Genomic DNA, 25,126 nt, shown 5'->3' with positions numbered 1-25,126 from the left:
TGGTACACATGTGTAACCTCAGATTTGTCCCACTGAATTGCTCAGGCTGGGATTATGTCCATGTGCCACCCTGACCCTTAGCCTTCAGTGTCTGTGCTTGCCTCCTGCCTCCAAATAATCCCTTTCTCTCTGAAGACCTATCACATATCACTTAGATTTCTAAATAATTGATATGAAACTGGATATCTGAGGTTTCAAGCATTTGTCCCGTCCAACCTTTTACTAACAAGTTACTTTTTTCAGTTGCCAACACTATCCAACTTTCTACATGCTAATTTTGCATTGTTTCCAACACCTCTTTAGGATGAAGGAGTGCCCAGGCTTCCTCTTAGTCAGAATGAGGGATTTTTCAAATTAACAAGGTCCTTCTTTCAATCTTTTTTCCATCTATCAGGCAGTAAAACATTTCATCACAAAACATAATGTTTTACAGATATGTGCCTATGGAAATGAAAGGATATGCATTTAAATCTGCAAGAATAGTTACTCCTACAATGAAGACTTAGTAGAAGTCAAGAGAGACAAGTTTTGATGGATGAAAACATGAATATGTGTTACATAGTTTTATTTTATTGGTATTTTATTTTTTTTGAACTCAGGACATTGAGCTTGTGAAGCGGGTGGTGGAACCACTGAGCTAAATCTCAGGCCCACATAGTTTTAAATTTTAATGAAAGCAAGAAGTGAGCGAGGCTCAGTGTTGAGCACCACTCAGGCTGAGGCAGAAATGTTGGAAGTTCAAGGCCAGGCTGAGTTACATATTAAATCCCAGTCCAGCCTGGATTATAGGACTGTATCAGGTTAGAAAAAAAGCAAAATATTTTCCTTTATCAGCTAAACATTTGCTTCCCATGAAGCTTAATTAAGTTTGTTTCTTCAGAATTGTTAGAAAACTGACAATATAAGAAATGGAAAGTGCCTATTTCACTGGCTTCTCACACAGAACAGTGTGTAGGGACTGTCAGGCAGCTAAAGCGTATGATGTGCCCTTCCATGTGCTGTGTTGAGTTAATGTCTGAGACTTCTGGGTCTTGGTCATTACTTGCTGATGAACACTGGTTCTTCATTGTGCTTTACCTCTGCTCCTCATTTTTAATCAAGTTATTCTGCTCTTGTTAGTTAGGAAAATACATTAAGAGAAAATAGGTTCCCCCCAAAAGAAAATAGGTTCTGATGAATAAATAATGAAAGTACAGTGCATGAGTTTTAAGAGTTGTTCTAAGGCCTTTTTGTTTTTCTGGGGGTGCTGTGGTTGTAATAGAACTCTTGTTCATTAAGTAAATAATTTAGAATAGCTGGAAATTGGATTTCTGATAAGTCAGTTGTAATCCTGTTAAGAGATCCCCATTCAAGTAATTTTTAAAAGCATTTGAATTTTCATAAATATTACAAGTGGACTTCCCTCCCCAGCCCTGAATTTTCAATATTTAGTGATTCATCATATAAAACTGTGGGGGTTGTGTGAATGTGTTTGGTTTTGAGTCAGCTGGGAAAGAGAAGAAAAATTCAAGCCAATTAGTTGTGGTTTTCCCTGAATCATTTTTGAAGTAATGAGCTGGCTTATTTTCATAATCACTATGGCAACTCTAACTAGTTTTTGTTTTTATTTTTAACCCCTCCTAGAAAAACTTAGTGCATGTACCCGATGATGATGTTGGACTCTCGGGTGTACTAAGAAATATCTGGTTACAAGGCAGAGCAGTTCTGTGTGCTGTGGTTTGCAGATCGCAGCCTGCATTTCATTAGTGTTCTTCTGAAACACCTGGATCAGCTAACTCAGAATTATTGTCCTTAACTTCTTTAGAACAAAAGGTATAGTGAGAACTTTGTTCCATCTCCTGACCTTCCTGCAGCAGCCCATGGAAGTTGATGTGAAGATTGATTGCCAGGGGTGGGGCCTTGCCTTTCCTTTGGAGTAAAGCAGATGATTTTGTCAGCAGATCGGAAAGTGAACTTTGTTTTCAATCCCAATTCTAATGACATTCAGCCTGCAATTGAAACCTTGATAACCAACCTATTCACTTAGCTTAGCCAGCCTGTGTTAAAATCAACTGACTTACATCTGTAGTTGTACCTGGAGTGCTGTTATCTAGAAGACCATATGGTCTCCTCTCAAACACTAGTAATGCCATTCATTATCAGTGGAGGCTGACAGATGGTGCTGAGACTTTAGGGTGGAAAAAAATTCTAGTTTACCTTCCTCCTCCTCTTTGATACAAGGTCTTTGTTGTGTAGCACAGTCTGGCTTTGGACTCACTATGTATCCTAGACTGCCTCAAATTGATTCTCCTGCCTCAGTCTTCCCAGTGCTGGAATTATAGCCATGCATTACCACACCTGACCACCTTCCTCCATTTCTTGAATGTTTGTTCCTTCTCCTTTGTCCTGCACACCTATGAAATCCCTGTGGTCCTACTCACCATTGGCCTTCTCTGTTATATACCTTGTCCTATAGAAAAGTAGGAAAAGTGAGAATGTTCAGACTGCAGAAAAAGATTCTCTTAGTTTATAAAGCTTTAATGTTTTCTTATGTGTATATTACTTATTTTTTGCTTTCCTAAGCAGCTCTGTCTTCAAATTAAGAATATTTTAGAGTGGCCATTTGGAAGGATCTTTCTGTCCCTGAACTTTGAAGTATGTCGCCTTCTTTTATCCTTCACATCCTCCAATTGTGCTGTTCTATCAGTCTTCAGAGTTTATGAATTTAATCAAAGTATCTTCCTTTTCCTGGTTTATTTGTTTGTTGGTTGGTTGGTATGGGGATCGAACTCAGGACCTTGCACTTTCGAGGTGGTAACACCACTGAGCTAACTCCCCAGCTCTCCCAGTTATAGTCTTACTTAAATTTCTCTGTCCATAAGAATATGATTACAAACTTTAAGTGACATTGTATTTGTGCCTTTATCTTGGTTTCTGATACCAAAGGGGGAAAAGTAACAACTACTTGGCTAGAATGTGGATATACAGATACACTTTCAGATTTTTTTTGTTTTGTTTTTCATATTAACAGTTTCAGCCTATAGTGCTATGCCAGCCAATTTATGGAAGTAAAAACTTTTATGTACCATTGATTAATTAGAAAGTTAAAAGAACAAAACACGGTTAGCCCAGCTGGCAGATGCCCTGCCCTTCTCTGCTCTGGGACTTCTTGGAGCACCCACCCTCCCCTCAGGCTCCTCCCTCACCTTTCCAGAAGTTCTTTGTCTGTGGCAGGGCAACAAATGCCTGTGGGTGCTAGGGAGGACTCTGAGCACTCTACTGGTGTTTCATTTTACAAGCAAGAATGCTTCGGTTGCATCCAGTGGAAACCATTTCTGACTCATATTACTACAAGACTTTTGTAAGAAAATGGTTACTTTGTTTCAACTTCTATAACATCTGGTTGCTAATTAGCACCTAGGTCTAAAATATTAGTCTTGCTATTTGGATATTTTTGCTATTTAATTTATGAATCTTACTAGTTAAATCAATTTTTAGTTCCCCATTAAATGTGCTACATTATAGGTATCTTTAAAAATTAAAACCTGTAAGTTTTTTTTATTGGTACATTTTAGATATGCATAATGATGACATTCATCATAGGGAATTTGTACCTGTACATGAATATGTCCTCCCTTTTTTTTTCGCATTCCCCTCCCTTCACCTTCTCTGTTTCCATTTTTCTATTCTTTTGATCTTGTCCCTTCTTTCCGTCCAACCCACCCCCTCCCTTATTCCCTTTCTCATTTGATCATTTAAACCTTTAAGTTTTTAAATTGAGGAAAAATAACTTCCCTATTAGAGAAAGCAAGAAGAGTTAAGATAACTTAGTGTGCCTCCTTTCTTAGGCTGGGAAGAGCAGTGAGGAAAAAATTATCTTGGAAGGGGGTGGAGCATTTCACCCTTAATGAATTTACCTTGAAATAATAAAACCAAGATTCAGTAAGCTGTTGAGTTTCCTATCATTTCAGTGGTGTCGAACCTATGGCACATGGACTGTTTGTGTTTTCATTGAAACCTCTACGAAGTTGTTTTGCTGCTGGGCAGTTCTGATATGTTCCCACCAGAACGACCAGTAGTATGTGCATGACTGCCCCATTGGGCAGGATGGGGCAATCCTGTCAGGGCATGCGAGAGTACCACCAGTGATACAAGGTAGTGGGAACATGTTAAAGAATGAGTTGCTCAGCTATGTGCCACTGCCTCATAATTGCTTGTCATAGTGTGGTGAAAGTTGAAATGTTTCACCTGACCCAGCTCAAGCCTGTGCCAGATGTCTCAGGTAGGATGCCCTCAGCCTGGCCCAACCAACGGGAGCAGGTTCTGTGGGCTGGACTCACCTGAATGAGGTGTTAGACATGGACTCCTGGCTCAGCAGTTTCTACCCAATAATATGCCATTGTTAATTGAAAAAACATGTTTTAGTGCTTAAACTTTGTATTAAAGATGCAGATGTTTCATCTTAATATCTTTTTTTTTTTTTTTTTTTTTTTTTTTTAAAACTTTAGGTCCTGGTGTTTCTTTTCTTTTTTGAGACAGGGTCTCACTATGTAGTTCAGGCTGGCCTTGAACCTGCAGTGATCCCCTGCCTCTGCCTCCTGAGTGCTGGGACTACTACAGGTGTGCTCCACCACACCTGGCTCATCTTAATTTTATTTTGATTTTTTTTCCCTGAAGTAATTTTTGGGACCTGGTGTTTTTTGGTTTTTGGTTTTTGTTTTGCTCTCAGGTATCGAATTCGGGTCCTTGCACTTGTGAGGCAGACAGCAGAACCACTGAGCCAAATCCCCAGCCCTAGGACCTGGTGTTTTAACTTTTTAGTATTTTATTTGGTAGTTCTTTCCTGGTAATCTAAGGATGCTTATGGCAGATTTTTTAACGCTTATGGCCCTGGCTTTTCTTTCTACCTTAATTTTTTGTTCATTTTTTTCTGGCAGTACCAGGGATTGGCCTCAAGGCTTTGCTGTGTAGGCAAGCAGTCAAGAGCTGAGCTACATCCCAGCCTTCTACATTGATTGATTGAGACATTCTGTGTATCCCAGGGGGGCTTCGAACCCACAGTGATCTTCCTGCCTCTGCCTTCTGAGTGCTGACGTTATAGGCATGCACCACTATGCCTGGCCCATTACCTTAAATTTTAAAGAGTCAAAGATTGGTATATTTATTCAAAATTATTTGAGTGCCTGATCATATGTTGTCAGGCACCACGAATTAAAGTAGCAAACAAAATAGTCTGTCCTTCTGGCACTGACCTCCTAGATGAGAAAGCCAGACACTAAACAGATAAGATCCTTCAGGATAAATCCTGGGAAGAAAGAAAGTGAGTGAGCTCGAGAATTACCGGGTGAGTGCCGTTTGAGGTGGAGTAGTCAGGGAAGGCCTCAGAATGACAGAGACTGAACCATACGACGCGACGCAACAAGCTGCACAGACATCTATGTCTTTAAAGATTTCTCTTTGTCCCGTATTCTAAAACTTTTTTCATTCTAAAACTTTTAAGATTGAGTACATTTATTTTACCAGAAATTGAAAAGTATATTATGTGCAACATATAATTCTAAAAGCACACTCTTCTAAGTGTAATCATTTTTTTTCCTTTTTTTTCCCCCCTTTAAGACAAGGTCTTACTGTGTTGCCCAGGCCAAGAACCTGGAATTGTCAGTATGCACCACCATACCAGGCTGTGTAGTTCTTATTCTCCCAGTAAACCAAATAGACACTCAGCTTTAGAATTTGCTCTTTATACTCATACATACTGAACATAAAATTATCTCAAAACAACAGTCTCTTCAGTCAGTATTTAGGCTGATGATTCCTAGTATTAAGAGGTCTCCTCAAACTGCCAATGAGCTAGTGTATATTTTCTATCCGAAAACATTGAAAGTGCTGTCCCTGGGACTCCGATCGCCTAGACATGACTCAGTGTGGTGCCCAGCACCTGGCAGGGAACTGCAAGGAGCAGGAGGGTGGGAAGGGATTGCAGCTTTGCCAGGTGTCTCTGTTCTCACCCACAGGCTTCCTGCTGGAGTGAGAGCCATGGAACAGAAAGGGGGTGGCTTAGCCCTGAAAAACCCCAAGCAGTAAGCACCTGCCATTCTGTGTCCCTTCTTTCTCCCAGACACTTGATGGCCATCTCCCTCCTTGCGGAAAGGGTAGTGCCCAGGAGGGGGAGAAGGCTGTGCCGTGCCCAGTTGAAGAGGCCATAGCTGGGTGAGGGAAGTCACCAGCAGAAAGATCTGTCTGGATACAGCCATTTGAAGCCAGAGCCTCCTCTGTCAGACACCTAGTATTGCAGTTGTGATGCTATTGAGCCTGGTGACAGTCCCATTTGCCCATGTTTGTGTTGCCAGAAAGCAAAATTCCTAGCCAGGCATGGTGGCACACTCCTTAATCATAGCCCTTGGGAGACTGAGGCAGGAGGATTGTTGCAAGTTCAGGGCCAGCCTGGACTACATAGCAAGACCCTGTTTTAAAAAAAAAATTAAAATGTCTTCCATGAGCTAGTTGTCTTCCAGAAAGTATGAAAACATTGATTTGGAGATCATTTTTGTCTTGTGAAACCAGTTACTGTAATTTCCCACTTGAGGACAAGGACTGTCTTAGTTGTCTTCAAGCCCTCAAGAACCCTGTCTCAAACTAGATTTGAGCATCATACTCTTCACTCTCAGAATAGTCTAAGGCAAATTTGGTGTGTTTCCTGTAGCTCTCTGGGTGTTTGATTGGCAGCTTTCCCTTTTTACTTGTGCTATTTTAACACATAAGCTACTTCAGCTGTGCTTGGAAATAGCCTGGATGCAAAATGCAAAAAGTGTGGACATTTTCATTTTATAGCCTTTTTTTAAAAAAGCTTATTGTAAATGTGTTCTAAATACATCCCTTTCTTTCTGTCCTCTCCCCTTTTGAAAAATAACCTTTGCCCAGGCATCCGGTACAGCACCGATGTGAGTGTGGACGAAGTGAAGGCGCTGGCTTCACTGATGACGTACAAGTGTGCAGTGGTTGGTAAGTGCTCGTCTGTCACTGCTTAACAACTGCCGGGAAATATGTTTGCACAAAGTACATTTTTAAGATGAGACTGAGTCTTTTTTTAAGTGGGTTTTTATAGGCACTCGCTGGATTTTCTTTCATTGTAGTTCTTGTCTTTAAATTCCTGTCCATACTCTGTAAATAAGAGCAGAAGGAAAGTAAATACCATCCACGTTCTTTTACAAGTAGTAGAAAGCACTGATTAAATATGCATTGCAACTTGGCTAGTCTTATAATATTAAAGTACATTGCTTGAATTTTCAGAAGTTAAACCTTAACATTTTTTGTAATATAGGTTAAACATCCCTAGTCCAAAGATCCAAAATTTTCCAAAATCTAAAACTTTCTGAACGACAGGACACCACAAGTAGCAAACTCCATACTTAAAGTGGGCGTGGTGACACACATCTGTAATCCTAGCATGCAGGAGACTGCCTGTCTCAAAAACAAAAAAAAAGAGAGACTCCCCACTTGGCTTTATTCTCCAGGCTAAAGTCAAAATAATGACACGCAAAAAGCATTGCACAAAATGACATTCGGGATATAGGTATATGGAACATAAATGAATGTTAGGTTTATTTTTATTTTTTGCATGTTTAGATTTGGATCCCTTTCCCCAAGGTATCTCATTATACGTATGCATATATTCCAGAATTCAAAAATAACCTGAAATCCAAAACTCTTACAAACATTTCAATAAAGAATACTCAACCTATATTATATAGTGCCATCTTTTAATTTTTAACCTTTATATGGAATAACAACTTTGAGCCTTTTCTTTCAGATGTGCCATTTGGTGGAGCTAAAGCAGGTGTTAAAATCAACCCCAAGAACTATTCAGTAAGTATCAAAACAGTATGTGTATACACCAGCATTTACCAAAAGATTTGGAATTAATTTCCGGGCCCTGTGTATCCCCCGTGTCAGTAAGATTGATGGTCTTCTTGACTTTTCAAAAGAGATGGGAAAACAAATTCATTATTAACTTATTGAATATATTGCCATGTAAAAGGTTTAACATCATCAGTCTCTTTACATTTTCTTTTGGTTTAAAGGTAATTAATCCCTGGTACCACAAACATATACATACACACACACACACACACACACACACACACACACACACACACACACACAAAGGTAGTTAAACCTTCTTGTTTGGTTGGTTTTGGATTTTTTTGTTTGTTTGTTTTTTAACAGTCTCACTGTAGTCTAGGTTGGCCTCGAACTCACAGAAATCCTCATGACTCAGCCTCGCAAATACTACGATTAATGGCATGTGCTACAGTGCCTAGTTAATTCTCATTTCTAGGCACTTAAATCCATGTTCAAAAATTAATATAATCTGAAGATTTAATACAGAGCTCTTATTCTGGTGACAAATAATCTAGTAAATACTGTATTATTTGTCCTCTCGTATCAAGTTAATGAAAATTACTTAACAGTGTTCTACATACAACTAAATTACAATCTGTATAATACCATAGTAAATATATATACAATTTCATTATCTTTAAAATGTGCAACTTAAGTGATACTATAGACAAGGCTCATAGGGTCCATAGTAACCTAATCATATCAGGTTTTGCTTTTTGGGGTTTGTTTTGTTGATTTTTTGTTTGGTTTGATTTGGGTTTGGGTTATTTTTTTTCCCTTGGTTTTTTTTTTTTTTTTTTAATTGAACCCAGCACCTTTTATATACTTAGCCTGTGCTCTACAGCTGGCCTGTACCCTAATTTTCGTTCCCTTGTTTTTTTCTGCACAGGACAATGAATTAGAAAAGATCACAAGAAGGTTCACCATGGAGCTAGCAAAGAAGGGTTTTATTGGTATGTATTGCCATACATGGTTTCTGTATACAGTGGAAGTGTCTGAAGAGTAATTGTCTTAAACTCCTGCCTTTACAAATATCTGAACAAAGCTGTCCTTCCTGTGAGAAACCAGGTTCTCTGCTAAGGTCTCATGGACACCCCTGGGGGTGTGTAACCCATCTCCACTGGAAAAGTTGAGGTTTTCCTCATGTAGTAGGAACACCAGGGAGTGGTGTGGACAGCATAAGCATTGGATTTTAAACTTTTTTTTTTTTTTTTTTGGAAGCCACTGAGCTAAATAAATCCCTGGCCCTAATTTAACTACACACCTCCTCAGAGGAAGCTCTAAACCGCCAGGGGGTTTTGTTTTTTGTTTTTTGTTTTTTTTGTGCCAGGGATCAAACTCAGGACCTTGTGTTTGTGAAGCAGGCGGCAGAACCACTGAGCTAAATCGCAAGCCCCAGGGTTGGATTAATGTAGTCACATTATTCATTCCCTGCTGAGACTTTCAAAAACACATGGCCATATTTTGTGTTTCTGAGTAATACCTGAATGTAAGTCATTTTTTAATAAGTACAAAGTAGTGTTGAAAGCTGCTGTCCTATCTCTAAAGCAGTGAGGAATCATCCTTTTGGGAGCTGGAGGTGTTGAACATGCTGCACTGTCCATTTAGAGCAGTAGGAACAGTACATGGTGGTCACTTGCTCCACCTGAGCCTGAGGCTGCCTGTTGGCTTCAGGGGCTTTTGCTAAGCACATTGAACTTTTTAAGAAACTAATCTTTTGTTTGCTTGATTTTTAAAAACTCTTATCTATGTTCATTGTTTTGTGTAAGACATGAATGTACTTTTTAATGATGTGTAAATATTTGTCATTTATTCTTTAATTTTCAAATGATTTAAGATTTGGTCTTTTTTATTTGAATGAAATAAAAGTACTTGATAAAATGTTTTTCCTGTTGTCATAGTTAAAATAAGACTAAAAGAAAAAGAAAATTCACTTTTTCTCTGCTTTCCTGCCCTTGGTTCTTTTTGTTGTTTGGGAGGGTGGTTAGTTTTGTGTTTTGGAGACAGGGTCTCACTGTTAGCTATATTCTGAAATTTGTCCCATTATTAGGAAAAAAGACTTGAAATAAAATGAATATAAATAACACTAGGATTTTGTAAGACTTGTCCCTGGTGTCCTAATTTAAAAGGCATTTGGGCTCTTGGCATACCTCGTACCAGAACAGGTATAAACTTGTATATTGTAACACATGAAAAGCATGCTAAGGAACTTAACAGGAGTTAACCACGTTTACACCTACAGATGTGAGTCCTAATTCTAAGATATAGTGAGTTAAAATCTCATTTAGCCTGATGATAACCTTCAGCTTTTGTATCAGATCCTCTTAGCCTAAATCTCAAGTACATTTTAATAATCTTGCGTGGTTTTGGATATTTGGTCATTAATTGACCATAACTAGAGTGTTTCCCACTTAATTTTATGGATCTTGACAAGTGTCTCAGTTCCAAAAGTTAAAAACAAAAAGAATCTTTAGAAGCTGGGTGTGGTGGCACACACCTGTAATTCTAGCCCAGATTTCCCAACTTGCCTTTCTGCAGAGTTTCAGATCACCACTGAGGCTTGAGTCTGAATCTTGACGGTTACATTTTGTGAGCTTAGGATCACCTTGTCAAACTGCCAAAAAAGGGCAGCTGGGATGGTGATAGGAATGTGTTAAATCCGTAGATAAATTAATGGCATATTGCTGACTTAGCCATCTTATCATCCAGTCCATGAACATGGTTTATGATGTGTCTGTTTACTTGAGTCTCTGATTTCTCTCACTGACACTTTGTAGTTCTCAGTATAAATATTTTACTACTCTAGTGTGTGGGTGTTTTTGTTTGTTTGTTTTATTTTGTTTCTCCTTGTAAGGAGTGTTGATCTGTATCTTTCTTGTGATGTCTTTGTCCAGTACTGGTGTCAGGGTGATACCAGCCTCTTAAGAGTTGAAAATGCTGTTTCCTCTTCTGGTTCATGGTAGACTTCTAAAAGGTTGACGTTGAACCTCTTATGGAGTAGAGGTAGCATAGACCTGTGTAAACTGTAAAGTCCCTGCAGATCCCTGATGTCTCCGTCCTTCTCAGAGCCTATATCACTACATACCAAGATTATCTGCTCTGCTCTCACCTTATGTTCATGCTCAGAGCCATTGCTTTTTCATAAAGGATAGGTTTGTGCCTCATACCTCATTCTCTAATATGAGAATTTGTCAGTAATTCAAGAATGACATGTAATCTATGCACCCATGAACATTGACTTTTGCACACAGCAAAACCTAGTAATACTCTGTACCTTTGCTTTGGGTAGGGGAAGCTGTCCTGCCTTTAGCAGTCTAGATAAATGTTGGTAAGAAACAGTTCATTCACAAACTGTGTGCCTTAGAACTGCCACTTGCCAATTGGAGTTGTTAATTGAAGCAATAAACCTGTTTATTACTTATCCCTGAGCCTTGGTGAAAACAAGGATACTTGAGGTTAGCAGTTTGTCATATGTACCCTAGAAAAGGAGCGTGGTTAAACAAGTTTATACTGACCTGTCACTAAGGTGTGGAAAGGGAGCCAAGCAGAACAAACCCCAGAGCCCTTCTGCCAGTGGTTGGCATGGCTTCCATCTTCAAGCAGGCCTGTTGGGTGGCTTGAGGAGAGGCTTGGGGTGGCCACTTGTCTAAGGAATACGCACCAAAACATAGTAGTGACTGACATCAAAAGCACACCTTGACCATATCAAAGTTGTCTTGGGCCTGTCCTGCATGTGTTATATCACAGCTGGTTCAGAGAATTATGTCAGCCGGAACCTTGGCCAGTGGATTGTAGACAGCAGGAAAATGTACTTATTGTGATGGTTAGAAAGTAAAGATTATAGAAAAAACTTGGATGCAACTCTTAGAGCTTTATTGCAGGCATGGTGGCACATGCCTATAATCCCAGTATTCCAGAAGGCTGAGGGAAGAGGATTGCTCAAGGCCAAACTGGGCTACACAGTGAGTTCCAGACCAGCCTGAAGTACATACCAAGACCCTATCTGAAAAGAAAAAAAAAAAGCTTTATTTTCTGAAGGACACTTAATTTAACTTTTTGTTATTGTTTCCACCAGGCCCAATAGTTTAATCATTTCAAAAGTTGTATTTTTTTTATAAAGATGAGTTTTACAGTATGATAAAATTGAAATAGAGAACATTACAACTAATTCAAACTATATGGGAGGCTGAGGCAGAAGGATCATAAGCCAACCTGGGCAATTTAACAAGACCCTGTCTCAAAATAAAAAGGGGTGGGAATGTAGCACAGTACCACAAAACGTTTAAAAAAAAAAAAGAAAGAAAGAAAGATACAAGTAAGCTGAAATCCAAAGGGAATACAGTAGACAAATTTGTACACATCTTTCCAACTCTCTGTGTACATACATATATACATAAGGAAAGAGGGAAGCAAAACAGGATTAGGAAGAGTTTGGGTAACTAGGAATATATAGGCCTGGACATTGGGATTTGTTGATAATCCCAAGTCATTCACATGGATATCAGTCATCCTTCTTAATGGTTGTTTAGTGCTTTTTTTGTGTAGGAATGTGTGTTTTTATCCTCTGGCCTACTTTACAGCCATGTTGTTGTTATCTTTGCTGTCTGGGAGGGCTGTCTCTGGATTCCTGCCTTCACAGACTGGTGGGCGTCCCTGAGCATGGATTCTCAAGTGTCCACACCATGGCCCTCAATGGCATCTTCTGCTGCTTATGAGCCATTGTCTTATTCTCAAGCATTTAATTTGCTGTGATGTAAGGAATTAAAAGTCAAGGCCCAAAACCTTGTGTACACTAAGCACTAAGTATCAGGTCAAAGCATTCTCCTGTAGAAAGGATTCCAGCCTTCCATTCAGTGGCTTCACTATGTCATTGTCCCCTCTTCTTCTCGGTGATAAGCAGTGTGTCACTGAGCTGCCCTACACATGCGCTCCTAACCACATTCCTGTTTCTACTAGCAGGATGATCATTTGCTCTCATTGCTGTTGAGAGAACTGAGGCCAGGCAGCCAGACCCATGTGCCATTGGGGCTCATGCCTATTGCACATAGCTACTTGTTACATCGGGAGCATCAGGGGGAGTGGTTGCTGCATAACACTGTATCTCAGTGTATGGTGAGATACTCACCTCATGAGTATTGCTGTGACTTGCATCAGTTACCTAAATGAGATCTAAGGTTTCTAGCCATGATGACTTTGTTCTCTTAAAGAATTACAGGGATCTTGTATATATGGTGAGTTAATTTTAAAAACTGGTACACTGCCCTTTCCCTGTGCTCTCAGGTCCTGGCATTGACGTGCCTGCCCCAGACATGAGCACAGGCGAGCGGGAGATGTCCTGGATCGCGGACACCTATGCCAGCACCATAGGGCACTATGTGAGTATCCTCGGAGCCACAGGCTTCCTTACCTTGTGTCTGAGAAGCTGAGAATGACTTGATTTTTCTCCTCCCTTTTAATCAAACATGATTCACGCTTATTTTTCTTACCTCTCTGTATTCTTAAACTGTGAATGTAGTGAACAAAGATTGAGCTTTTACTTACGTGGTGTCATAGACTGTGCATTGGGTGGGGGGAACCTTCCCCAGCCACTGCTGAGATGCCAGAATGTAAATATAGAAGCATTCTGCTCTTGTGTTTCCCTCAAAGAGCTGCTGTTTACACAGGAGCTAAGATGGTGAAGCGATAGAGTATGGGAGTAGTGTGATACAGGCTGGAGTTGAAAATGGGTCAGAATGGACACCTGGAGATTGGGGGGATAAGAGGAGTAAAGTAGGGCTGGGGTTGCAAGTTTAGCACATTTGTGTAGCTACAAGTGGAGAGGAAGGCAAACCACAACCAGAAATGCCCAGCCCTGGTGTTGGTTTTACCCTGTGTGGTGGCAGAGCCCAGCCACACGAGTGGCATGATAGACTCTGGAAGACCAGATCTGGTGTGTGGGACCAAGAACAGGACAAGAGGAAGGCTGAGTCAAAGCCAGGAGGACCCCAGGCAGGGTACTCAGCAGAACACGAGAGAGAAGAAACACGTCTCCCTGTCCTTGAGAGCAGGGAATCTTGAGCAACAGGCGTTCATGGAGTAGAAAGAGAAATGGATATGGAAGAGCTGTCCACATTCTCTGCATGCAAGACCAAGTACAAGTTATGTGTGGCTACAGCTGGTTTTGGTGCTGAAGTTCTTGCAAAAACTATGAAAAAGGGTAATGGGGCCTGACCGGGCCTTTAGAGGAAAAAGTTAGGCAAGGCCTTCTTGGGGATAGAAGCTTCTACTCTGCAGTTCAAAGGAGGAGCACAGAGCACACAGCAGCTAGGGAAGGTGAGTGGTGGCCAGGGAGTGTTTGGAACTGAAAGAAACACCAGGGTAAAGGGAGGCTGGAAGTAGCCAGTCGAATGGGAGAAAGGGGTGAGGAAGTCCAGCAGAGGAGGTCACCAGGCTGTTGTCTGGCCAGGGCTGGGGAAACTTTGACCTTTGTCCTGAAATGAAAACCACAAAGAGCTCACTGGGAACAGGTCTGTGACACAGTTAAGTTTGCGTTAGAGCCCTGTTCTGTGCACAGAAGGAAATGGGGTGGTTAGAGCAGAAGATTAGGAGAGGAGCTCTGGGGCAAGGGTTCAGGTGAAAGGAAAGAAGGGATGAAATGTGTCTACCACCTTAGAAAAATGGCACTGGAGACAGCCCCATAGGTGGCTGCTGCCCAAAGGAAAGTAGTGTGAGAAAGACCAGGCCAGGGGGTTGCATGGTGGTAAGAGTAGTGAGGCAGTGGAGAATCAGGCCCCAATGAGAAGTGGGGCTTGGAAAGGAGGAATGTAGAGGTCATATGTCTTCTGGGCCATGTCACTTAGTTGCTGGGAGCTTGGGCAGAACACTGAGCAGCTCCATGGCCCGGAAGTGTCAGCCTCATTTTCCTCATGTATGAAGTGGCTGTAATGGTGCCTAATTCATAGGATTGTTGGCTTCATAAGACCCTTAGGAAAATCCCATGAAGACTAGTCAAATGCACTTAGTCTGTAGTCCTTAATACAGAAACATCAGCATTTATAACATACTTTGTGCATATTGCACAAATTCATTGAAATAGACAAACTGTATTAGACACTTGGAATGCTTTTGGAAGCATTTTGATTTGACAGTCATTCCAAAAAGGGCCACTTCCATAGGCTGTCTTTTGTGTCTGAGTGTGTGCTGCTGGAGATTGAACCCAGGGCATCAAGCATGCTAGGTAGGCAGGCACATGTTCATTGAGCACTAGTCTCTTGTTCTTTTTGAGCAAGCAGCACAGTGACCAGGGCACACCAGTAGACAGTATGTTGTCATCTGTAGGTGGTCGTGTAAAGTGCGCTGCCAGGTAAGCCTTGGACTGATCTGGTGGAAGTTTCCTTCCTGAGTGCTGAAGACCCAGGGTTCAGGCTTAGGTGAAGAGGCTTTAGTTTTTGTTGTGCATTTCAACATGTGTCTAAGGTTCTCTGGGCAGCCCCTTGTGGTGGGGGGGCATTTGTCCTCACTACTCCTGGGGTCCCAGGCATTAGGTATGCTGGTGAGCCTGGCAGCTGGCACCAGGCCTGGCCTAAGACAGTGTTTCCTTCAGCTCCAGCATTTGCATTTTCATTCTGTAGAAGCACTTGGCACCAGGTTTGCAATTCATGAAAGAAAACTGTGGCAAAACTACTAATCGTTCTGTAACACTTTTACTTGGCTGCTTTTTTTAAAAAAAACTTGGTGTTATTCCTTTTTGTGTTGATAATTATACAAGTAAGTTTGAATTCTCTCTGAAAATATTTAAACAATGCAATAAAAATTGGTTCACCTTTAAATTCTTCCGCTATACCTGTCATGGGGCAGAAATTAGTGTGCAGTCAGGCATGGCATCTTGTTCTTGGGTAGCAAATGGCCTCTACAAGTCTGTGCCTTTGGCCCTGGTTGAAAGTGCTGCCTTCATTTCCCTGACTTCCTGTGTCCAATCAGACTGCCTCTCGTTTCTCCTGTTCAACCTGCTGACCAGAACATCTACTGTACCTGTGATGCAAGATCCTTTTCCCTTGCTGTACTTATTTCTGCACAGAAACCTGTGCACACCCTCCACGTAGGGAGGGCAGACGTGGGTGGTGAAGGCCACTGGCCTCTTCATTGACCAAACCAGGGCTGCTCTATTCACAGAGGTATAGGCATCTGGGTCTCTCTCACGAAGGCATTTTTTAAAACAGGTTTGTCTCTCTCTTAGATGGGTTTGAGTATCATCTTTTACAACTTCTTTTAAAAAGTGGAATTTTACTGAATTTCAAAATTATTCTGGCAGAAAAATACAGTATTGAGTCTCGTCCACAAAAAAATCATAACATTATTTGTTTCAGAGCCTAAGTAGAGTGCTCAAATCTAATAGTAGATTTTAAAATACTTACAAGGGCTTCAATTCTTTTGAAATAAGCTAAACTGCCTCTACTCTTATGATACTGGTATTTGTGCTTGACCCTAATTTCAGCTTTCCCAGCAGAAAATATACCCTGTGTGATTGTCTAGGAACAAGAAAGTTGAAAGCATGAGGCTTATTCCTTCCTGTTGATGAAAGGATACCTTAAGTTCTCTGTTTCTCTCATAACCTCGTGCACAGTCCTGATCAGGCTAATTTTTGTTAAGTGAGAATGTGCTTTGACTTTAATTCATGATTTTGGTTCATGACTAGACCTTGGGCTGATGAGTTTCCTTCTCTGACCCTGACTCCCCTGACAGGACATTAATGCACACGCCTGTGTTACCGGAAAGCCCATCAGCCAAGGGGGCATCCATGGGCGAATCTCTGCGACCGGCCGTGGGGTTTTCCATGGGATTGAGAACTTCATCAATGAAGCTTCCTACATGAGCATTTTAGGAATGACACCAGGCTTTGGAGATAAAACATTTGCTGTTCAGGTAAAAAAATAAATAAAAGTGTTTTCTTAATAACAACCAACATACACTAAGTTATTTAGTGTTTTTAGCCTTGCATCTTAAAATGAATGAGACTCTTGGAATCTCTTAGGTCTTAAGAGTGGTGGTTATTTTTTTGAAACGTAGTGTGGCTCCTGGATAGAAGTGATTTTACATCTCTGTTACACATGAGACTCATAAACTACTTTAAGTTGCAGTTTGTACCTCAGCAAAGGGGAGAGGCCATGTAGTATAATTTTCTAAAGTTATCATGAGTATGCAGGAAGTTTTGCACATTGACCCAAGCTTGTTTGATATACTAACATGTAATTCCCTAGAAGAACGTAAATTAGCTGAACATTACTTCAAAATGAGTTTGCTCTCTTTCAATACTTTATACAACCAGAGGGCCTCAGGTCCCAGGGACTGACCACGCCAGTGCAGGTGGCAGTGCTGCCCTTTCTTCATAAGGCTGCACCTAACAAATGAGGTGGGTTCCTCGTTCTTCAGGCTGGAGCTGTATTGTTGAAAAGAAGCTGTCGACTACATTGGTTCTTTTGGCAAAAGAATTTTGAGACTTGCTTCTAAGCTAACAGAATGTGGATTTACCTTGGTCAAGATACAACTCATACTGCCTGTCCCAGGACTTTTAATTTTTGTGTCATGTGTAATTGTTCTTCACAGGGCTTTGGTAATGTGGGCCTGCACTCTATGAGATATTTACATCGTTTTGGTGCTAAATGTATTGCTGTTGGAGAGTCTGATGGGAGTATATATAATCCAGATGGTATTGACCCAAAAGAACTGGAAGATTTCAAGTTGGTATGTTTCTCATTTGAGCACTTTGACCATTCAGGACCTTGTAAGTTGAAATAAGCCTTATTTAAACCTACTTCTATTTTTTTTAAATCAATTACAGCAGCATGGATCGATTCTGGGCTTCCCTAAGGCAAGGGTATACGAAGGAAGCATCTTGGAGGCTGACTGTGACATCCTGATCCCTGCTGCCAGTGAGAAGCAGTTGACCAAAACCAATGCACCCAGAGTCAAAGCCAAGGTAAAGGTGTTGGAGGAACTGAAACCAAGAACACCGCCCTGGCATTATATCCAGACAGTCCCAACAAACAGTCTGAGTGGTTTCTCTTAATAGCTTAAATGACATACAGTTCATGTTCTATAACTTCCATGCATTTAAAGTACATGACTTAATGGCTTTTTAGTATATTCAGAGTTGTGCAACTATTACCAAACTTCCAAAATGTATTTATGGAAACAGGTAAAGGGTAGCTTTATACACCTTGTAGAGCAAAATAACCCTTTTAGTTTAATATTCCCCAGAATTGCACTTTCACAGACCCTAGCTTATGCTCTGTATAGGTGCTCCTGACATTCTGAATGTGTCCCTGACTTACAGATCATCGCTGAAGGTGCCAATGGACCCACCACTCCGGAAGCTGATAAGATTTTCCTGGAAAGGAACATCATGGTTATTCCAGTAAGTCTATGTGCATTAGGCTTGATATGTATTGAGAATCGTAATTGCCTTCTACTAGGAACAGGGAAAAGAGAGGGTTGACACCTTTTCCATGGGGGATGAATTGTTCGTTTTAATTTTTGCCTATAAGAAAAGATTGGAAGCATGGCTAGTATAACCCACCACTGCTTTCCACCTCCGCTGTGGCACTCCAGCTTCTGCTCTTTCTCAGTGTGTGATCATCCTCCTAAGAGATCAGCTATGTAAAATGAGAGTAGTGCTCTTCTACATGATTATTCACCTTATGCTTTTCAGATGTTCCTTCACATGCTTTACCCAAAAGTCGCTAGGAGGGACACAGGTTCCATAACAAAAGATTATGGGAAGGCATGTGGACTTGGGCTGCCTTTTTTTTAAAAGCCCCATTTGCTGAGAAGTTAATGAGGAGAGACTAAAGCTGACCAAGTAATAGAGAGCCAAAACAATGGCTTTTCTTTTTGCTAAATAGAAAATAACCTCGAATTGAGAAGAAGAATTTGTTAGATAAACTGAAATTCCTCATATCCTATAAGATATTCGGGGAGTTTGAGGCTTAGTCACCATGTAGAAACAGTTCTTATGTTTTGTTTGTTTCTTTCTTTCTATGTTCTTATGTTCGTTTTAAGCTTAACTAAAGTCTTTGCCTTTTCATTTTCCTGTCTTCTGTCACATTTTGTGTATAGGATCTCTACTTGAATGCTGGAGGAGTGACCGTGTCTTACTTTGAGTGGCTGAAGAATCTAAATCATGTCAGCTATGGCCGATTGACCTTCAAATACGAAAGGGATTCTAACTACCACTTGCTGAGTGAGTCCAAATAATCTTGTTCTCCAGAAATCATCTTTGCGATCAACTAAAAGCACACCTTGAAGGGGCACTTTCCCTCTGGTAGTCCTAGAGACATTCACTTTAGAGCAGAAAGCAATTGTTCTATCTTTTTTTTTTTGTACCGGGGATTGAACTCGGGTCCTTGCGCTTGCAAGGCAGGCCACCGTACTGCTGAGCTAAATCCCTGGCTCAATTGTTCTATCTTAATGAGACTTGGAGAAAAATTAGACACTTGCTTTAAAGGTATTGAGTTCATTAACTCCTTCAAATATATCTATATTCAAAATTGTATTCGATCATGTCACATTCCTAGAACATAGTCTCCAAATTAATAAAGTTACAGAACATGAATGCCCATCCATTCTGTCTCTGGCTGCTCTTAGTAGAACCTGAGCCCCTTGATGAAAATGCTTGTTTTGGAGTAAGCCCCACAGAGGACAGAATTTCTCACTGGGTGGAATGGATCCAGGACCTCCAACTGATCGCCTGCACTTAGCAGTGCTGAGAGCCTGGCTTCCTGGCTATAGCCATTCCTGTTTCCTCTTTTCCATGGCGTTTTCTTTTAATAGAGCCAAGCAGTAACCCTGGCAGTGGAACTAGAACACCTGCATTCACATTTGCATAGGAACTGGCAGAGTCTTCCATTCTTTCTTAACTGGGTTTTTTATGGTTAACTCTTTTATGACATTAGTTTTGAAGAGATCCAAAACTTAGTTTTGGGGCTCCTTTAGTTCTACACATTTGGTTTTTATTTTGAAGAGTTTTTTTCTTTCATTTTTTTCTCCCCTACTAGCATTGTACTATCTTGACTTGACTTCTTGGCTTTTTATAGTGTCTGTTCAAGAAAGCTTAGAAAGAAAATTTGGGAAGCATGGCGGGACAATTCCTATCGTCCCAACAGCAGAGTTTCAGGACAGGATATCGGTATGTATGTAGCACCAGAATGGTGTTTCACACAGGTTGCCTGCCCTTTCCTGTTCTCCATACAGGCCACATTGGCTAACAGGAGTTGAGGGGTGGTGACCAGGGTTTCAGCCGTGTGTAACTTATATGCTTTGTGCCTTCTCTTTTCATTTCGTTCCAAGGGTGGTATAAGCATCCCTAGTGACCATTAATAACAAATTTGAAATAAGTAGTTCTGCCTTTCCTACTGTTTGCAATACAAGTGACTTAAAAGTGACTCAGCATAAGCATGAAGAATTCATAGAAGCATTAGACTCTTCTTGGTTTTGGTTTTTTGTTTTGTTTTGGTTTTTTTTGAGACAAGTTCTCACTACATATTCCAAGCCAGGCTGGCCTCAAATTCAGCAGAGTTCCTCCTGCCTCCTGATGGCTGGGATCACAGGTGTGTGCTGCCACACCCTATATATATATATATAATGTTTTATATAATATCATATATATCTAATATATATGTTTTATATTATATATATACTTGCCTCACTTTTTTTATACTGGGGATTGAACTCAGGACCTTGCATTTGGGAGGCAGGTGCAGTGCAACTGAGCTAAATCTCCAACTTTACTTTATATTCTTAAACTTCAGAGAAGTATAACTGAAGAGTGAATATTAGACTGAACTACATGAAAATATGAAATTGCTACATGGACACAAGAGAGTTAAAACAGATTAAAAAGAGTGTTTAGCATTGTCTGCCTTGCAAGCACAAGGGCCTGAGTTCGATCCCTGGTACCAAAAAAAAAAGTGTTTTATATTAATCAGTTGTTGCCAGGATGTATTAATAGTGTATATGCTTTGCAAAGAGAACTTGTTTACCGGTGTGTGACAGAAGATGTGAGTAAGAAAAGTCATGTGTGTGTGCCAGCCTTGGATTTGTTCCCCTGCAGTTCAGGGGATCTGCCCAGTGCCTCGCACCTCATATGCTTTGGCAAGTGCTCTGTCACTGAGCTGGGCCCCAGCCCCAGCCAATAAGCGAGCCTTTCTTCTGAGAACAGCACAGACTGGTACAGCTCTGTGGAAGGGCTGTCAGTGTCTCTGCCTTTGGTCTACCCTAACCTCCCCCTGGGGGTTTACCCTGAGAAAATAATTCAGGAGAAGAATGACTCCATGCTGATGTCTTGCAGCTATTCACAGCCAGTTTTTAGATTCGGTCTAATTTTAACTGTAGGATGTCAGGGAAATGGCTGTTACAGTATCTCCTTGCCAGGCAGCTTTGGTAAAAAGCTGCTTTACACTGCGGTATTGTTCCCAAGGTGCCCTTCCATTGCCCTTGATGGCACCATCTTCATTCTGATCCCTGTGTGGGGTATCTTGGCACCTTCACACACATCACCATCATGGCTTTTTGTGGCAGTTCCCTCCGCAGTCAAGGTTTTGGGCACACTTGCATCACAAGTGACTCAGCACACATACTCAACAGATGCCTGGCACATGCTGTCACTCAGACTGCATCTCAAAAGAGAGGGAACACAGAAAGGGCCACCAGCTCATTAGGAGGCAGAGCTACCAGTGACCCTTCAAGTGTTTTGTATGGTTTTTTGAAACAGGTCTCACTATATAATTTAGGCTGGCCTGAACTCACTGTGTAGCCCCAACTGGCTTCAAAATTCTGCTGATCTTCCTGTCTCAGCTTCCCCACTACTGGCTTACAGGCATGTATCACCACAGCCAGCTCGTCATCCTTTTTTTTTTTTTTTTTTTTTTTTTTTTTATTTTTTTTTTTTTTTTTTGTATGGGGGATTGAACTCGGGCCTTTGTGCTTGCAAGGCAGGCGGCGGAACCATTGAGCCAAATCCCCAGCCCTCTTCATCCTTTTTAAGTTTCAGTTGGTTTCAGATGGTTTCACTTGGCTTTTAATTTTAACTCGAGGGGCAGCACTCGAGCATCTGCACACCCATCCTCTGCTGGCCTCCCTCCCCTAGCCACCTCTCCACACAGTAGAGCGCCCCTTAGCTTCCAACTCTTGCGGTGCTTGTGCCAGATACCACATGGCTCATCCCCAGCTCCTTGGGAATACTGCACCAGCAAGTGCTGCTCCCTCTCAGCATCTCCCTCTACTGAGTCATTCCTCTCCATGTACTCCATGCTCAATTTAAAAGCATATCTTCAGGCCATTCTCCTTCCAGTTACTGCTGTTCTTACTTGCTTTTCACTGCCCTACCAGAAGGAGTTGTATACACTGGGTGGGGTGGCACACTACTCCCAGCTACTTGCAAAATTGAGGCCAGCTGAGGCACCTTGGCAAGACCATGTCTCAAAATTTTTGAAGAGCTGGGGATGCTGTCAGTGGTATGATATTTGCCTATGCATGAGGCCCTCAATTCAATCAGCAGACCTGTCAGAAACACATAAAACGTTATCTCTTCTTGTCAAGGGCACGAGTGACATTGACAGGGCCTGGTCCTCACCTTGACTTACCATCTGTTCACCTCACATCCTTGGGGACACATCCTTATCATTTCCTGGACCCTACATTCTCCTGGCTTTCTCCCTGCCGTGCTGGCCTCTCCATCATCTCATCCTCTTTATACTGATCCTTCGCCCTCGAAGCCCAGATTCACAGTGGCAGTGTCTGCGTATGGTTTAAGCCCATGCATGTGCATCTTCCCCTGGCCAGAATAGAGACTCAGAGCAGAGTTTGCGTTGCTTTCTTCTCTGCTGGTCCTCAGTACCTGAAAAGGTGTCTGGAGGTATCAGTAATAGCAAGTAAATGAATGAATAAAGCACCAGCATTCTGCCTGCAGAGCAAGTTTGTTTTCTCCTAACTTGATAAAAATTTTTAACCCAGTAACACAAATATTATAGAAATAGATTTTGTAAAATGCATATCCTGTTGTACTGTACATGAATTGGATGCTGTTCAGCACTTACATATGCCTTTACTGAAACCTGACCTGTTTGGCTCTACCTTGACTTAAGGGCATGTTTCTGTGTTCTGATAAACTTATGCCCTTTTTCCCAACAGGGGGCATCAGAGAAAGACATCGTCCACTCCGGCTTAGCCTACACAATGGAGCGTTCTGCCCGGGTATGTCGCTGGCGCCATCTGCCTTCCTACTGGTGATGGGAAGCACCACTCCACGCCCCTGTCCTTATGGGCAGATTGTGGTGGAGTGTAGAAAACAGTACCTATCCACCCGGCTCCACTTATGTGCAGTGAGACACACTCGCGAGCCTTGGGTGATGAGTGGTGTTGTTGGTCTCCCGCACGCACTCCAGGCTCAGGCCTAGGTGTGATGCTGCGTGTGGAGGAGAGCTGGACCTGCTCCTCACCTGCCTGCAGCATAGCCACAGGCAGCCCACGCTGTGGTGTCTGTAAGGGGAGTCCTTGAGCACCTGACCTTTGTCTCACACTTCTAATTTCTTCTGGGGCTCAGATTCTTCCCACGGGGTTTCCAAGTAGAAGCAGCATCAACACATACTGGTGAAAAGTGGTGCTCCTGAGGATTGGTACTTTTGAGTTAAAATACCATACAGTCATCCTCTAAAGTATGTAAGTTAGCAGTTTTACTATATGCACAAGGCTGTGTAGCTATGGGCATCATGAAATTCTAGAGCATTTAAACTTGAATCTTTTATTTTTAAACCATTCCAAATTGTATGGTAGGAACCTGTTACAGATAGCAGGATCTAATGGGCAGAAGGGAGCTTGGTCCTTGCTGCCTGAGTGGTTTTTCTGTGGCCGCCTATGCCCTGCCCTGAAGGAGACCAGGGTGTACCATGGCTGCTTGAGTTGGGTCTTAACTGCCTGTCTCCTTCATTTTAGCAAATCATGCGCACAGCCATGAAGTATAACCTGGGCTTGGACCTGAGGACAGCTGCCTACGTCAACGCCATTGAGAAAGTCTTCAAAGTGTACAATGAAGCTGGTGTGACCTTCACATAGATGCTGGCAGCCAGCTGCCTCAATACCCCTCCACCTGTACCTTCTGCAGCCCCCTCACAGTTTACACATAACCGCGGCAATCTTTCCCATGACTCAGTAGATAATGGACACATTCTCAACCAGGAAGGCCAAATCAGCCCCTTAGGAGGCAGGAAGATAAGGCTAGGGATCATGCAAATCTGTGCCAGGGAGCCACACAGGCGTTTTGCCTAGAACTTCAAAGCCCCTCCTCCCTGGCTGTGTCACCTCACTCTGGGGCTCCCAGTCCAGCCAGTGCTGACCAGGAAGGCGGACGGAGCAGTTGCTCAGTGCTGCAGTTCAGCTCCAGGCAAGTCCACAGGAGCTATAGCTCTGACACACGTAAGATGTAGTGTGTGGCATATTAGGAAGGTGGCATGGTCCTCGAGTGAGTTACTGGTATTTACGTCAACAAATTAACTCAGTTTTACAAGTTGCAAAGAATAAAGCTGCTCCTCTTGCGCATTTTATTCTTTTAGAATAAAATAAGTACATGCTGCTGTAATAAAATTGCCTTTAATCACTTAACAAGCCTAACCTTAGTAAACATAGTAACATAATAAATGAAGAAAGCTAGTATTTTTATAAAGCAGTATCATTTATAGCTTACCGGTCATGTAATGTCCAGCAGGAACTACAGAGCCCGATGGAGAGCTGTGTGCATACCTACAGCCATGGAGGCTGTTTTCCTTAACTGTCAGAATTTGCTAACTACAAGTATGACACATAGTCCAAAGAATGCAGTAACCTCCTTATCATGGTAATTAATTGTTCCTCCCCTTTGAAGACCAATTGTGTTGACTATTTGAACCATAATTCAAGTAGAGTATTCCAGAAGAGACCATTTGGGCTCCGTGTGAACACCGGTGGGCCCCAGCCCCATCTGACTTTGCATTCTTACCTGCCCCTTTCATAGCAGGCTGATGCACCCAGAGGATTGTTTTGTTTGCAGAATTACCTGGCCAGGGCCCTTTGAACTGTAGTTTCCCAATGGAGTACTACATATTATTTATGTAAAGATGAGCGCCTTTGTTTTTGTTTTGTTTTGTTTTTTAACAATGCCCTTTCAGAAATTTCTAACCACTTTGTAACTGCATGACAACCTGGTGATAACAGTTATTAAACATCCACCTTTTCCAGA

At 41.7% G+C, this 25,126-nt stretch overlaps 1 protein-coding gene across 1 annotated transcript in view; it reads left to right on the top strand.

The window, feature by feature from the left end:
* Positions 1-25,126, top strand: part of Glud1 (glutamate dehydrogenase 1) — a 31,120-nt gene extending 5,994 nt beyond the window's left edge. Inside the window, exons 2-13 of the mRNA XM_019207290.1 lie at positions 6,901-6,981; positions 7,790-7,845; positions 8,771-8,834; positions 13,162-13,256; positions 16,603-16,782; positions 17,464-17,601; positions 17,699-17,836; positions 18,194-18,274; positions 18,976-19,099; positions 19,953-20,044; positions 23,047-23,109; positions 23,848-25,126. Coding sequence (XP_019062835.1) covers positions 6,957-6,981; positions 7,790-7,845; positions 8,771-8,834; positions 13,162-13,256; positions 16,603-16,782; positions 17,464-17,601; positions 17,699-17,836; positions 18,194-18,274; positions 18,976-19,099; positions 19,953-20,044; positions 23,047-23,109; positions 23,848-23,967 — 1,176 coding nt within the window. The 5' untranslated portion in view covers positions 6,901-6,956 and the 3' untranslated portion in view covers positions 23,968-25,126. The remainder of the gene's footprint in view (positions 1-6,900; positions 6,982-7,789; positions 7,846-8,770; positions 8,835-13,161; positions 13,257-16,602; positions 16,783-17,463; positions 17,602-17,698; positions 17,837-18,193; positions 18,275-18,975; positions 19,100-19,952; positions 20,045-23,046; positions 23,110-23,847) is intronic.

This window comes from Fukomys damarensis, unplaced genomic scaffold, assembly GCF_012274545.1.
Source record: "Fukomys damarensis isolate Sample0158 unplaced genomic scaffold, DMR_v1.0_HiC HiC_scaffold_1, whole genome shotgun sequence".
Classification (NCBI taxonomy): domain Eukaryota; kingdom Metazoa; phylum Chordata; class Mammalia; order Rodentia; family Bathyergidae; genus Fukomys; species Fukomys damarensis.
Note: the sequence above shows the minus strand (reverse complement) of the source record. Positions and strands in the feature narration are given on the sequence as shown.